Here is a 16313-nt window from a genome sequence, read left to right as displayed (position 1 = left end):
TGCCCCACTGGTCGTTTCACCCCAATCCCCCAGCATTGACTGACAGCTCTGCTGCAGTGCAGTGATTCCTCTCCTCCTTCTCCTCCTTCGGATCGTCGCCCTTCTCCTTTCCCTTTTTGCACACATTTCAGGAAGAAAATAAAGTTGTGTATCTATACAGGACACCGTCTCGCGTTGCCGAGTAGCCCACATTTCTCAGCCCAAAGGAACCTCTACGTTTGCCACCATCGCCATCACACCTCGTCTATCTATTGTTGTGTACTGGCACTCCCTTTCATAGCCTACCGGCTGTTATCATAAACCGCATTCAACTCGGTTTACGTGCCATGCGGAGGTTAGCTTGCTGGTTTGATTTTACAGAGTTGTTCCGTTCCCTACGACCATTTCTGGGGGTTTTTTTGCAGCTCCGTTCGCTTTTGTCCAATTTTGTCTAAAAAGGGCTGTATCTTCATCAAGAGATTTAATCGAATGATGTAGCCTAGTTCTATCTTTTGTACAGCAAACCGCAGATAGCCAATTAAATAATCGAAAACAGCGGGGAAACGCATCATATATTGGAGTCAAAAGTTGAAACTGGATAAATTGAGGTTACTTCTCGGATCCATAAGCAAGCCAACATCCCCCCTTTTAATACTGAATTACACACTGGCTGCCGAATGGCGTCCTCCTGAGAAAAAAAAATGTATTTCTTGGTCGGCTATTACTTAGGCCTATAAGTAGCCTATGTTCGATACATAAAGTCCATACGGTGTTTTTCGGAAGCCCGGTCCGGGCGTGTGCATTTCATAATGCGGCAGGGTTGTCACTCCGCCGCATCGTCACCTGCTTTGATGCGCGTGAACAGCTCTTCCCCGCCAGCAGTCTGCAGCTTCGCTTGCGCATGTGCGATATTTAACTGAGTCAACGCAGCTTGGGATGGTGTTTAAAAAAATATTTTTCGAAATAGGCCTACTTAAAACACACTTTTTTGTTCTATCTGTAGTCAAATATTTCCTTTAAGTTCCATTCTATATTATTCACTCATACTATTTTTATTTTTATTTGTATTATTATTACCTATATATTATAATTACCTGTATTGTGTATCATTTAGATATTATTTGGCTCCTATCTTCTACAAGACAATAGGTGTGTGCCCCCTATCCTTGTCTTTCGTCTAAGTCGTCCCATCCAGGTGCTCCGTGATGTTGGTCTGGAGCAGAAAATAAAAAATGTGCCTTGTCTGTTACGTTTATATTTCATTAAGACTGAAAAGGAGAATACAGTAACGGCAGACAGATATTTTTCATTATCTTTCTTGAAATTGCAATGAGAATGTATACTTCTTATTTTACTGCACTTATCCTTATCGTTTTTTCCCTTGGGGCAAATGTCCCTCCACAGGGGGTCAGGGTCAGGGTGGGGGGTATAAAGGGCAGAGGGCTCTGATTAGCCTTTGCCTTGCTTTCCTCTCCAGCAGCTCTGAAGTGGGAGTTTTGTTTGAACAGCTGTTTCCCTTTTACTTTGCTGAAGAGGGAAGGACCACTTTCACTATCACAGTTATGTTTCCCAAATATGGGTAGTTTCCAAAGAATTTCCCCATTACGTTGACAAACCCCTCCCTCAATCTGAATCCAAAACGTCGAGCCCCAACAAGTCTCCTCGTCTTGCCATCAGAACATTAGTTCTTCCAGTCAGGATGAGTCAGGCCTTCTCTCTACCACTCATGTTGAAACGCCAGAGTCTGAAATGAATCAACCGTAACGTAACGTTTGACTTGTGACTCAAGAATTTGTGACACAGGGATTTATCTTTTTTACCATAAAATTGATCATGAGACTCAAGAATTCGTGACACCAAATAATTCTGTTCTAAATATATTTTATGTATCTTAAGACTAAATAATGGCTAAATGCCTGCATAGGAAAAAGTTTACCCTGTCACTCAGGAGTGGCAGAAGTGTACGTACGCTAAATGGTAAACAGTAAATGACATATAAAAACAAAATTAAAGATCCATGATGCTTGAATAAGAATTAAAGTCCAAATGCGTACAATAAGGACCCTCCCAGATAGTAGGCAGGAGACTTTCAGAATTCGAAAAACTCAGACAGTCTTCTGCCCACTCGATCTGGCTTTTTCAAACTGTCAGAATGCTGACAGCATTTTTATTTGTACAATATGTCAATTGTAGGATGTGATTTATTTTTATTTAAAAAAAATAATACGCTACACGACTACAGATATGTCTGGGCTATTTTGAGCTACAAGCTAGTTGAAATGTTAATGTTGTTTGGAACACAGTTTTGGCATTATGGCCATACATTATCCTACTATGTCTTGATTAAATTAACATGTTAACAAATATTTTAGATAAATGTCATTTGGAGCATATGGAAAGGTCATATGATGAAATCTAATTAATCGGTCAAAACAAGCAGGTGTATACATATATATATATATATATATTTATATATTTATATTTATTTTTCAAATGTATGAGTCGTGCTCTCTGTCTCCCTCTTATGGTCGATGAAGTCAGCCATACGTGATATGACGTATTGATATTAGCGACTCGTAACTATAGCTACGGCAATGGGGATTCTAGTGTGTGTGTGGGTGTGTATGTATGTGTATGTATGTGACTATTAAAATAACACACCCTCATGTCATGTGGTGTGGAAGTCGCTGTGAGGGTGGCTTTAGACTAGTGGTCTTAGTCTGCTGCGGCTCTATATTTATGTTTACTTGGCACGTAATTGCATGTAAATTCAGGTTCTTGGCATTTCAAACTAATATTTACGATTCAACAAAGAACGGACATACCTCTACTCTGAACAATATGTAGAGGGCCCGAGAGGAAATACATATGCATATTTAATGCGCCATTATTATGCATATCACTTATTCATGATGTCATGCTGCCACTGGTATCTGCAGATTCCTGAAGATTTCTTCACTTCCCTTCAACACTTCAACAGTTAGGACGCTAGATCCTGGTGCAGTCACTTAGATTGACTGATACAACAATCGATTAGACGCTCAGTTTATAGCCTTGTTGTTTTTTCTCTCCACTTTCTCTGCTGCAGTGAGGAAAAAAAAAAAAAAAACTAAATTGACTATCATAGGTTGCAAAAGGACTTCCTGCGAGATTACTGTAAACGTCACACCACAGTTCAAAACAGCCCTCTCATGCCAGTGTCTGCTCAGAGTTGATTTTAGGTTTGTATTTGACTTGCTATACAACTATAAAGTCAAAGCTACTCAGAATAAGACTGGGAAAAAAATAGCCCACATTCAGCCATGCTCTTTGACTATTGGCTGAGAGATTCCGCCCCCTATAAATGCACAGTAGGCATATCGGTTCTCACACACTCATTGAGAGTTGTCCCCCCCCCCCCCACGCAAACACTGCATCAAACAGCTACATTGTGTGTCTCTATTAATGTGTAGAATATAGCCTATATCTATACTTTGCATTATGTACTATATAATGTGTCTTCATTTGTCGGACATGTCCTGATCTTGTTTCAAACTTTGCATCTTTATTTTCCCATAACATGGAGGAGGAGCCCCATCCAGTATTGATGTGGAGGCTGATGATGTCACATATGGCGTGGTTTCTCCAGGCTTTCAGTGCAGTGGACACACCTTTATCCCCCCCCCCCCCCACTCCTTTCCCCAAGGTGACTTTTAAATAACCCGCACCTTGTATCTTTCTCTCTCTTACCCACTCCCTCCTTATTCTCTCCCTTTCTCTCTGTCTCCCTCCCTTTACCCCATTCTACCTCACTCTCTCGCTCTCGTTCCCTAGCTATCTCATGGTTCCCTTAACGTCTGTGTCTCTCTCGTCTCCCTCACTGCCTCTATCTCATTCTCTTTTTCCTACTCTCCTCCCCGTCATCTCTCTTTCCCCCCATTGTGGGTGTCTGCTTGTGTGTGTGTGTGTGTGTGTGTGTGTGTGTGTGTGTGTGTGTGTGTGCGTGTGTGTTTGTGTGTGCATAGATTGAAGTTGAGGGAAGGAATGTTCGGGAGAGGGATTGATGTTATTGTTCTGTGTGTGTGCGGGTAATTATTATGTAAATATGATTTTTCCAGAGATGAGTAAGGGCACTGAAATTCTAGTTGAATTCACCCATCACGATCAGTCCCTTTGTGTGACTGTCTGTGGAAGGACTGGCTCTTGTTTTTGTATTGCAGTGCGGATTTGGGTGGGATGGGGGCAGATAATGCTATCTATAGCCTTTTGGTTTTCGTTTTGGTTTTTGAGGCCACTGCAGGTAAGATCAGTGGCCAGTAACTGTCTGAAGCAGCAAGCGTGTTATCTTTAATGGCTGCGTCTATGTGTTTGATTATATCTGCTTGCTCTGCATTGAACCTACTTTTACAGCCCGTATGGGAATGGGATGGAGGAGGATGCTGCATTATTGCGACATGGCCAGCAGAAAGTTTTGGTCAGGGTCGCCACCTGTCGGTGAAGATGAGTACTACAGCATAAAATCCACCGTTTCAGCCCAACCTTTCTCAAACTTATTTGTAACTTTTTCCACTGCTACCATTTTGTATTAATCTATCCACTGCTCAGTAAACTCACATATTTATTTGCTATTCGGTCCGCGGAGAAAAGAAGAGGACTAGCCTTCTATTGAGTAAAATGTAACAATTGATCCATAAGCCTCGTGCAATGAACACATTCATTCGTTCAAGGTCGATGTTATTTGGAAATGTTAATGGCCCTTTTAGCTGGCAATTGAATTGGATACGGGGAATGGTGGGGACACATTGTGTCGTAAAATCTCATTTCCTTTGCAATCAGTGGTTGAAGAAGAAGGCTACTCCAAATCCATGTGTGAGTGTGTGCGTGTGTGTGTGTGTGTGTGTGTGTGTGTGTGTGTGTGTGTGTGTGTGTGTGTGTGTGTGTGTGTGTAACATAATATTATTGTTTTGTGTGAATTTTCATTGCATGGCCTTGTATTTTGTTTAGTAAGTTATGGGATGTTACCTTAGTAGATATAACCATTAAGGCTAAGGGATGAATAAGATGGATACATTTTATCGCTCTTGGCTTTTATCCTCTGACCTTTACAGCCTACCTTTATTCATTGATCATCAACTTTCTCCACCCCCCTTCCCTATTTTCTATATCAAGACCGAGGGACTTCCGATAGTCGATATATTTGTTTTTTATTTTAAGTATTTTCTAGAGGTTAACAGCGCCCCCTGTTGGCACAAACAGGCTACTGAACCGCCTTCAAATAGGGCAAAACAGGAGAAATCAGAAAACCTGTTGATTAATAGACTAGTAACTATGGTGTGAACATGCTGTATACATATGAACAACATAGTGCACAATACACAGTTCAATGTATATTACTTTATCAAAAAACATACAGCACAGAAATCTGATAATCTAAAAAAGGAGATAGTGGTGCTATGTTCTATACATTATATAGATTATATAGAACAAAAGCCTACAACACTACCTGTTAAGGACAGTTTACGTGGCAGGATGTATGTACAGAGCATAACTATAATCCCATAATACTCACCCTATATTCTGTGGTAGTTTGTCTCTTAACTGTTTGAATTCCCTGTAAATCACTTTGGGTAAAACCGCCGGCTTAATGATTAAAATATTGATAGTTACTCCTGAAGACATAAAAAGACATGACATAAAACATTTTATTTAAGTTCATTTTCCAAATAGTAACAACGTTTATATGCATAAAGTCTATATTTACATTCAGTAGATGAGGAAGAAAAGTGCTCTAAAATACATGCTACAGTTTCATGCTGAACAGAGATCAACAGGTTTCTTTCTTTGTAGATAAACAACGTTTTGTGAACAAAGCCTATACTTGGGGATGTTTTTTTCTTAATGCTAAGATCTACATTCTTTGTAAAGTGAACACATTCATCGAGCGTTGTGTTAAAAGTTTAGTCTAAGGGGGGGGGGGGGGACTCGCCGGGTCAGCCAAGAAGCCTTGGTAAATAAATACTATGTCTCCAAGTGAAAGCTAAAAAGCTACACATTTCTATTCACCTTAACAATAACATAGTCCTCAAGAAGACCCTGAGCGACTAAAGAATAAGTTGGTGAGTATTGAAAAAAAAACTTTTATTTCAATCCATCTTATTCAATAATCATGTAACTATAATTCATAATTTAATCAACAAAGCTCAAGTGGGTTAAGAAATGACACAGACTTTTTGACAGTTGGTGCTACTTTTCTTTTAAGTGTACAAATGTCATAAACCTTTATGGACAAACTATGCACGACCAAAAGTCCAGAATGGATTCTCAAAGCAAGATCTCTGGTAGGACAACAGATAAACGAGTGAAGGACAATGCAGAAATCAAAAGCTCCTATCATATCAAGGCTCGCAACCATGGCAACGGTGGAGTAAAAAAATAAGAATACCCTCATTCATCAGAAGTTGGATAACTTAACATAAATGTAAACGTTGAAACAAAAAAAAAATGGCTGGTGGGGTAAAGTAGCAGCCTTGGAATGTAATGCTCACGCACACACATGCACACACACACACACACACACACACACACACACACAAAGAATAAGGCTGAACCAATAAATTCATGAATAAACAAATAAAAACAGGTGAATAATCGGGCTCAGCGGAGAGAGTTGGTGGGCATGCAGTCACACAGTGCCCTCCTCTCTGCCCTCAGAACCAACGTCTCCGTCTGGGAGGGGAGAGAAAGTATGAATAACAAATTAATAATGAATCAAATGACAACAGGGTCATTGCCCAGTGTTTGAAAGAACAATCCAGAGAAATACATGTGACATAATCTATATCACATGGCCTGGCTTTTTAGATAACTATTCACAATAGCACGAACAAATGAGAAAACTGTTTTACACATACTAATGTAATAGTGGAATAGGATTATACTGTTGATGCATAATTCTTACCCTTGCATCGAGGTTGAAAGCAGTCTTTTTTAGGTCTTGCAGTGCTCTCTGCATAAACTCAAATGCGTGGCAATCCACGCATGGGCGACCTTAAAAGAATAATTAAATAGACGCGCTGAACGAAGAACATAGTGGGCCTGCTATAACATTGCTTATTAGTGAGCCTAGTGAGTACCCCCTTATAGTCGTACACCTGCTAAATAGGGATAGGCATCGCACAATATCACCTTATGAGCAACCTAGCCCTATCCCATATCACAATTTTATTTAGACGATATAAAAATGAAAGGAATAGAATTACTATTTATAGAAATGTAAAATACTCGTAATGTGTATACGTTGCAAGCAATACATCCACGTACTTTCGGCCGGGATAACGGTCCCCGTATCCTGGTCAGCATCAGTTGCCCCATAACAGAGAAGCAGCTGGGCCGCCAGTAGAATCACCACCGTCTGATAATACCCGGTTGATGCCATAGCGAGAATAACCTTAAATATGCAGACTCAAGATGATTAGTATTGCCCATAGATGTCGCCTATTAAAAAAGAAAGCAGAATGAACGGCAATTGAAATAATGCGCTCGTATCTCAATAGCGAGCAGGCCTATCATGCTTTCTTAGTACAAAATAACAAGGTACTACTGTTTAACGTGTGCCACGAATAAAGAATGAAATATACTGAGAAATATATATTCGAAATTCTACTCACGATTGGGATTTTATGGAAAACGGGGCCTGTACTAAATGGCAACGTCGAATTGTATTGTACAGGTCGAAAAGCGCGCATGCGTATACGAAAGATAACATTCGTCGCACCTTATTTTATTGAAAGCATTGGAGTCATCTTTTATTAAAACGGCAAGCATCAGCAATATGTACTGCCTTCAAACAAAATTCCATATCACAAAATTACAATACATTACATACATATTTTTGGTCATTGCAATGATACTTGTTTGATACTTTCTTGGTTGTGTTAAAGAAAAAATCCAAATATTTGTATATTTTTTTATTGAATCGGAGACACACAAATAGATAATCATCTAAAAGCTTCTTCTGAAAAGTCCTGGTTATTTAAAATAAATATCCTAAATACTCCCGATTTTTCATTGAGGGAGCAGAGAGCGCGTGTGGCTGGTGGCTGTACGCTCGTGTGGGTGGGGTCCTAACTAATGTTTTCTTAGGTGGCCTGTTAAAATGCCCGACCTCAAAGCGCTTCTTTTTCCAAGATGGCGTCGATGAAGGATAGCGACACTGGCCTGTGGCTTCATAATAAATTAGGCTCAACAGACGAACTTTGGGCACCTTCTAGCATTGCTTCTCTCCTAACCGTTTCAGTTATCGACAACATAAGGCTGTGTTTTTCCAGTTTGTCGCCTCCGGTGAAGCTGAAACTCCTGCTTGGTATGCTGCATCTTCCCAGGAGGACAGTTGATGAGGTGGGTTGCTATGACTGGCGGTGCAGAGCGAGCGCTTTGCTAACCCGGTGTTGCTATGACTGGCTGTAAAAAGCGAGTGCGAGCTTAGGTAGTGCTACTATGACCGTTGGTGCAGCGCGGGCGCTAGCTAGGGTCGTGTTGCTATGGCTTGGGGTGGAGGGCGAGCGCTAGCTAAGGTAATGGTGCTATGCTGCCCGCTCACACACACACACACACACACACACACACACACACACACACTGGCAGGAAGCTGTCCGCTAACGTCTCGTCACACAGTGCTGCGTTGCGCCACTGTGAAGCAGAACATGAAAATAACGCATCCCTGCAAAGTTGCTCTGTTCCTGGTGAATTAATCACGCCGTTATTTGCTTGCATATCCCAATTATTAGACGGTTATAATAAACAAGCTAGTTAAAAGGGCTACGTTAGCTGTGGTATTTTGCATTTGGTAGTGGCTGTAGTTAACGTCTTTGGGCAACTTATCTGAGCAACAGGCGAATCGGGAGGAAAAGTAAATTCGTGTTAATGTTACGATCCGATTCCACAGACGTTGTCGTTTTCGAGAGGTTTCATTTCAAAACGTTTCATGTTTTGGTTTCGCTTTGCGCGGACAGCATGTACGGACAACAGCCGCCGTAACGTAGCAACTCGACCGCCAGGTTAACCCGCGATAACTGAACCGTGTGAACTTTTATTGAGTTATCTTCTCACAATCACAAATGCACGTAAAAAGAAATGCATGGTTTTACTCTCCCTTGCATAAAGTTTTCTGCAAGTTGTCAACTTGTTGATCCTTTTCCAGAAATATTCATTTTGCAGAGATGTTATAATCAAAACAGACCTTAATCAAAACTGCATCAGTCCCCTAATGTATTCTCCGTGCTGGCAGATGAAAGAAGCCCTCTCGGAGATCATCCAGCTAGCCACGGTGGATTCAGAGCCCTGGGTGTTGATGGTGGCTGATATTCTCAAGTCATTCCCAGAGACGGGCTCTCTCAATCTGGACCTGGAAGAGCAGAACCCCAACGTACAGGACATATTGGGGGAGCTTCGCGAGAAAGGTACGCTTATTTTTGATTCACACAAAAACAACAATTGAAACTGATGTGTTTTGAACAAACTCGGTGTACTCTGTTTTGCATTGTGAATTGCAATTAATGTATTTTCAGAAAACAGGAAGTTGACAAAAGTACAGTAGGGGGGCTTTGTTTAATAAAATATTTTCGAGATTGTGCTTACAAATGTTTTGAGCATTCCAAATTGTTATGATTAATATCGACTTTAGGTGAACAAAAATTCAACAAAAAAAGTTGAAAAATAGTTGAAAAATTATTATTCAGCAGTAATGCTCCCACATAGAAAACATTGGCAAGCGCCTATAAACCGGAAACCCAGTGCTGTGGTCTTCTGTGTTATCGCTCCAATAAACAAGAACACCTGTTGTTTTGCAAAGTTTCAATATACTCCCTGGAGAATTTTTTTGATTGGCTCACTAACTGACATTTATATATTCTGTTTATAATCACATTTTTGGCGAGGTTGAATGATGGGGAACATATAATGTTGTTAACAGGGAAGCTAATATTATTACAATTCAACATGAATAATGTTTAATACTAGTCAATACTACAGAAAAAATGACTTGTACATATTTCTACTTAAAATCGTATTGTTTTATAGAAGGTTGTACTGTATTTAAATTATATACTATTTCCTGCATCCCACATTTGCTTTCTATGTCCCCCATGTCCACTTCCTCCACTTCCACTAACTTTATTCCCCACTTCCACTAACTTTGTTCCCCGCTTTCACTTCCTTTGTACCCCACTTCCACTTCCTGTGTCCGACGTTGACTTCCTGTTCAACCAGTTGGCGAGTGTGAAGCGTCGGCCATGCTGCCCCTGGAGTGCCAGTACCTGAACAAGAGTGCGCTGACCACCCTGGTGGGACCCCTCACGCCGCCAGTCAAACACTTCCAGCTCAAACGAAAGCCCAAGAGCGCCACCCTCAGGGCCGAGCTGCTACAGAAATGTACGGTCGTCCCTTCTCAATGAACACGCACTCGCCTACCCTCACACCTTCTCTCACACGTCTTTTGTCAGGAGATGAATGTGTGTTATAATCTTGTACTGAATGCCGATGCACAGCCATAGGTTTAAAGCTTGGTCCCAGACTGGCTTCTTTGGTCTTTGCCTCCAGATAGCTCAGATCTGCTTCTTTGTTTCCCTATTGTTTTGCTAAGATGGTCAATTGGGATCGCTAGTGATGCATGTAAAGAGGATGCTGACATGCCGCCGCCCCCCCCTCTTGTGTTCCAGCCACAGAGACTGCACAGCAGCTGAAGAAGACAGCCGGAGTGCCCTTCCACGCCAAAGGCAGAGGGCTGGTCAAGAAGATCGACACCACAAGTAAGATCCGCTGTCCTCATGCGTGTGTACTGAAAGTTTTTTTCCCCTCATACTGTGATGTTAAGGTTCCCTCCTGAATTGCAGAGCAGAAAAGGCAACCGAAATCCTACCGTCTGTCGAGAGATCTTTTGTTGGTTTTGATGTTGCTTGCTTTTGATTTAAGTTTTCCCCCTTTGAACAATGTTAACGCAGTCAAACCTACTCTGTCCGAAACCAACCGGAAATGAAGCTTTGGTTCCCAAACGTAAATTAGATTTATTCCAAAACCTACTCCCAAGTCTTTAGTACGAAGTCTGCGAAAATAATAAATGTAATTGATCATAAATGAACTATCTGCGTCCATAATATCTCACGCCAGCAGCCTGGTAGTTGGAAACGGTCCTATGGGCTTCATATCCGTGTCTCTCCTTTAATACCGCAGGATCAAAGCCCATCGAGGGTGGCCAGGCGTTCTGGATGACGGACCTTCTACTGCATTGGTTGATGAAAGGTGACGCACCTCAACAGCAGGGTTGTAACCCCGGTGGTTTGTTCCCCCAGCTCCTCTCAAGGGGATACCCAAGGCCCCGTTCCGCAGCCCCACCACCCCCAGTATGTTCAGCCCGCCCAGCAACCGGACCCCCATCGCCCCGCCCCGCACGCCGCTGCGCAAGGAGAGAGGAGTCAAGGTTAGCCTACACGCGCAACACCAAAAGTGCAGGGGCTCTTCATATGATCGATGCTGCAGCACGTATCTTTGTCCCTTGTTCTTGTGGTAATTGTACATTGTCTGTTTTTTATGGTCCTTGTTTTTCCTTGATTGTTCCTGGTCTGTTTTTGTGGTGCTTGGTTCTCCCCAGTGGTTCCTTGTCTGTTTATATTGCTCTCTATTGTCCTCGGTGGTTCCTTGAATGTCTTTTATGGTGCTCTGTTTTCCTTAATTGTTCCTTGTTGGTTTTGACATGCTCGGTTCTATAATTGTGTAATCGTGTACTTGTGCTGGTGTGTTATCTTAGCCAGGTCTGCCTCGGAAAAGAGATTGTCATCTCAAGGGATTTCCTAAAATAACAAGAACGACACATTGAATTACACATTAGCAAATTATTATTACATTACCAAATAATAGTGTATCAGTAATGTACGTTACACATTGCGAGAACCAATTGTGCATTGCATTTCAAATTCGACTCTGCATTACATATAACAATACATGCATATCATATTTTATATATATGTTATAACTCAGAATTTACCATGTTTATTCATACCTTTTTGTATTCTTTCATCACACTACTGAGCTTATAGTTGTACATTTCTCTAAAAAGTACCCTTTTAAAATAACGGGTTATTTGGTGTATGTTTCAAAGAGTCTGATGCACAAGGGCACGGCTTTACAGGTGTACACAGGTCCATACAGGTGCAGGCTGTATAACTGTGCTATGAACGCAGTGGAGTGCATAGGTGGAGGGACTAGGGGGGAGAGAGTATTTGGTGTGTACAAGGTTGTTCTGGATCTCGTCTGGTCTCATCTTTAAGTAATGTCGTTGTTTTATTTCCCAGTTGCTGGACATCTCAGAGCTGGACATGGTGGGTGCCGGCAGGGAGGCCAAGAGGAGAAGGAAGACACTGGGTAAGTGATCCACCAAATGTCTCCCTAGTAATAATAATACATTTCATGTCGTATAAATCTTTCACTTATAGCACCTTTTATTAAACGTGTTTACCTGTGAATCTGCAGGTATTGTCTTCCAGGGCGACCAAACGTTTGTGTTTGGGTCAGTGCCTGGCCCGTGAGTTCCTGGTTTGTGTATTGAGCCTCTCTTGTGTATTTTGTGTGTCAGAATTGGAGGCGGGCGAGAAGGCGGCGAAGGAAGACGCGGTGGTGGAGAACGCCACCCCAGACTACGCAGCTGGTCTGGTCTCCGCCCAGGTGAACCTCCTCTCCTCTGTTGTCCCGTCGTGGGATTGAATACTGTACTGATACTCTGGTTCAGTGTTTTTGTCTGAGCTCTTCTTTACTTTTCATTAGTTTTCGGCTGTCTGTCTTTTCTTTTTCATTTCTGTTTTTAATCTCTCTAATCAAGTTAATGTAATTTTTTATAGCCCTTAGTCACAATTACTCCCTACTATCGGCCACATTTTATCAAACCCCCTAGTCCTGAAACTTGCTTTCTTTATTCAGTTTTCTCGTTGTGATTTTTCCCTTCTGTTGTTCCTTAACTTTTCTCACCTGCAAGGCCCTCTTCTGAATTAGCTTGTCGTTCCCCTTTATCTGGTTCTAAATCCCTTTCCTCCCTCCCCCACTATGCTGTGCTGACGGACCGCCTCCCTGACCGTGTGTGTGTGTGTGTGTGTGTGTGTGTGTGTGTGTGTGTTGTTTCAGAAACTGGGGGCGCTGAACAGCGAGAGCGCCCTCCCCTCCACCAGCTACCTGCCAGCCACTCCCAGCATGGTGCCTTCCTCCTCCTACATTCCCAGCTCAGAGGCACAGCCAGGTCAGACACCCGCACGCACGCACGCACGCACGCACGCACGCAACACACACGCAACACGCATGCAGAATACACATGCACACCATCTGTGTCATAGCTGGAACTTATGTTCTAGATCAGTGTAGCGTTTTCTATTTAACTATTTTACGATAAACTTCTATTATAATACCCAGCAGCCAATTCTATTATAATCCTGGCATTTTGCAGTCGTGTAACTTTATCCCATAAAGTTGGGACGCTTAAGAATCTCAGCAGTCTGAACCAAAACATGGTTTGTTTATTTCTGTTAGCCAATGCCGGTGGTTCAGGCCGCGACACCTTGCAGTCGTCGCGGCAACCGGGGGAGGAGCCGGGCACCCCGGGCGGTGTGGGCGGGGCCAGCCTGCCGGGCCAGTACAAGCAGCGCACGGCCATGTACAACGCCGCCACCACGGCCGCCGCCACGGCCACGCCCAGCCCCGCCACACCCGCCTCCCCCAGCACGCCTGCTGCCACGCCCGCCAGCAACGGCCCCCCCGCCGCCGCCACGCCCGCCGCCGCCGCCGCGGGTAACGGCCAGCCGGAGGCCCCGAGCCAGCCGCCCAGCACGCCGCTACAGACCCCCACGCCCGCGCCGGCCCCGCCCCCGCCCAAGAAGAACCTCTCGCTCACGGTGAGACGCCCCCCCCCCCCTCACAAGACAGGCATAATTCATTTGATTAATCCTCAGCGTTGTTCCATACGTATCATTTTAGCGCTAGATATTTATAGAGATAGATGTATATTTTATTGATATCAAAGTCACAGTAGCTTGAAGACGTCACACACTGCAGACACACGCAACATAAACAAATCAAATATAATATCCACATGGATCATAATATGACAGCACAGCTGCACCCTTGCACGTAGGAGTAGCTCTCCCTGTAGCGGGCTAACCTCTGCCGTTGTGTCTCCTCCGCCCTCAGAGAGACCAGATGTACGCCGCCCAGGAGATGTTCAAGACGGCCAACAAGGTCACCCGGCCAGAGAAGGCTCTGATCCTGGGCTTCATGGCCGGCTCCAGAGGTAGGGCCCTCGCACGGCCGTCCACCGAGCTGCCCGTGTGAAAACACCACCCGGGGAAAGCCCCTTGCTGATCGTTGCATTTATAAATGTTGTTTATTTTGATGAGCCGTTGGGGGTGGGAGGGTACCTCGGGCATCGACAGCTCAAGGACGACTACAGGCTAGACTGCAGACATCCCTTAAGGCTGGACGCCAAACTAATGGAATCCTTCCAACATGAATTGGGTATTCATGACGTTTATGAGTTGAGTTGTTGCAGGAAGAGAACGGTGGGAACGTGAGGGATCGCCGGAGAGAAGAGGGTTTGTTCTGTTGGACTACAGAAAGCGCAGCTCGGTGTTATCTAAAATATTTGGGTGAAGGAGATTGGGATGACATTAGGAAGAATTCCTGCAACGACCAGACTTCAGAGCGAGGCTTCTCCTTTTATTTCTCTCTGTAGGGATCCTCTACATAATGTTAGAATATATTCTGAGCCTGTCGAAGGCAGAAACCGGCGCTTCTAGAGGAAACACATTGACGGGGTGCGATTGCCCCCAAAGGATTACATTACAGCCCGTCTTTGCAGATTACGGCTGCAGCATGCTCGCCCCACACTGAACCAATTTCACAACTGCTCGTCCCTTTCACTCAAAGGACTCGTGTTGAAAATCCCAAAGTCCTCCATTTACACGGCATGCACCGTGAAACGAGCTCCTCATACAAAGTGCTGAGGGGGCGACGAGGCTGTACTGACCCCTCTCTCCCCCCCCCCCAGAGAACCCGTGCCCGGAGCAGGGCGACATCATCCAGATCAAGCTGAGCGAGCACACAGAGGTGCTGCCCAAGGCGGACGGGACGGGCAGCACCACCATGTTGGTGGACACCGTCTTCGAAATGAACTATTCCACCGGCCAGTGGACGCGCCTCAAGAAGTACAAGCCCATCGCCACCACCTCCTGAGGCCCGGCCCGGCCGCCCAGAGGACCTTCTCACACACACACACACACACACACACGCATCCAAACACACATACACACACACGCGTGGCTGTATAAATACACAAACTGTACAGGAGACGCAGCGTGGTGACATGCCTACACTTTTCTTTGGGCCAAAATCCAAGCTCCCGGAAGTCCCTGCAGAGCCAAAGACGCAGACGACGGAGGAATCCCCTCTGTTTGTTGTTCTTCTGTTTGTGGGGGGGGTTATGTTTTGATTTCTTTCTCTCCCCCCGTCCCCCCCCGTCCCTGTTTTTATTGTTGGGTTTTTATGTTTAAAGTCTCTGAAGATTCCTGAATGTTCTCATGGGAGAGAATGAATGCAGGGGGTGGGTTGGGTGGTGGGGCGAGAGACGGAGAGTGTATTTGGAGGGTCATTTATGGGTTGGGGGCGAGTTAAAGGTGAGTTCTCCTCTAAAGGAAGTTACTCTTTAATATCTGCTTGTGTCCCTTCCCCATAACTGTATGACACGCGCTGCAGTTTCTGTATCAACCGGAGACCTTCGTTCTCTTCCTGTTCACACAAACGACGAATCAGATGAATGAAATATATATACAAAGATGGCCGAAGCAAGCGTTGACAGCCCCAGAAGAGACTGATGCCGTGGAGATCCGTTTGGGAACTTTCTCAAAGTCGTTTGGGTTTCGTCCTATTTTTTCAAAGAAAGGATGGAAATAAAACAAAACCGACTCCAGGGGGCGCTGTTCTACGTCTTTATTTGAGGGTAATGTTGGTTATGTTTCACTCTGACAATTGCCGATAGCCACCTTACCTTGTGTTTTTGTAGGGTTCGGTGGGGGGTTTATACCAACATGGTGGCAGATTTAGGGGGGAGGGGGATGTAGATTTAATGCATTGTAATTATATCTGTGTTAATCCTGCAGAGGCTTTAACTGGTTCCCGTTCGCCCAAGTTAAAAATGTTTTATTTTTAGCCAGTTCAGATGACCCATATTTAAGTGCCGATACACAAGATAATTGAATGTGGAAAATGTAAAAAAAAAACTAATGTCAACTTTTAACGTTAACCTAGGAACTTTATTGAAGTTCATT

The 16313-nt window shown here is 43.8% G+C and overlaps 1 protein-coding gene and 1 long non-coding RNA gene across 2 annotated transcripts; one reads left to right on the top strand and one right to left on the bottom strand.

Annotated features, from left to right (window-relative positions):
* Positions 1-6916: 6916 nt before the first annotated feature.
* LOC132445676 (uncharacterized) lies at positions 6917-9064 on the bottom strand. The gene is made up of 4 exons (XR_009522681.1): positions 8576-9064; positions 7626-8545; positions 7279-7405; positions 6917-7005 (listed from the first exon to the last, which is right to left on the bottom strand). It is a non-coding gene; the product is annotated as an uncharacterized LOC132445676 (long non-coding RNA).
* Positions 8146-15955, top strand: nelfa (negative elongation factor complex member A). The gene is made up of 11 exons (XM_060035773.1): positions 8146-8355; positions 9245-9416; positions 10225-10386; positions 10674-10763; positions 11304-11431; positions 12303-12372; positions 12584-12672; positions 13126-13237; positions 13525-13886; positions 14182-14281; positions 15038-15955. The coding sequence occupies exons 1-11, from the start codon at positions 8146-8148 to the stop codon at positions 15220-15222; spliced, it is 1680 nt and encodes a 559-aa protein (XP_059891756.1). The 3' UTR covers positions 15223-15955.
* The last annotated feature ends 358 nt before the right edge of the window (positions 15956-16313 follow it).

The sequence above is a fragment of the Gadus macrocephalus genome, chromosome 17 (genome assembly GCF_031168955.1).
Source record: "Gadus macrocephalus chromosome 17, ASM3116895v1".
In the NCBI taxonomy this organism is placed as follows: Eukaryota; Metazoa; Chordata; class Actinopteri; order Gadiformes; family Gadidae; genus Gadus; species Gadus macrocephalus.
Note: the sequence above shows the minus strand (reverse complement) of the source record. Positions and strands in the feature narration are given on the sequence as shown.

Coding starts and splice junctions, on each gene's coding strand:
- nelfa (XM_060035773.1), top strand. CDS start 8,146: ATGGCGTCGATGAAGGATAGCGACACTGGCCTGTGGCTTCATAATAAA. Junction 8,356..9,244: donor CCAGGAGGACAGTTGATGAG/GTGGGTTGCTAT, acceptor CCGTGCTGGCAG/ATGAAAGAAGCCCTCTCGGA. Junction 13,238..13,524: donor CAGCTCAGAGGCACAGCCAG/GTCAGACACCCG, acceptor TATTTCTGTTAG/CCAATGCCGGTGGTTCAGGC.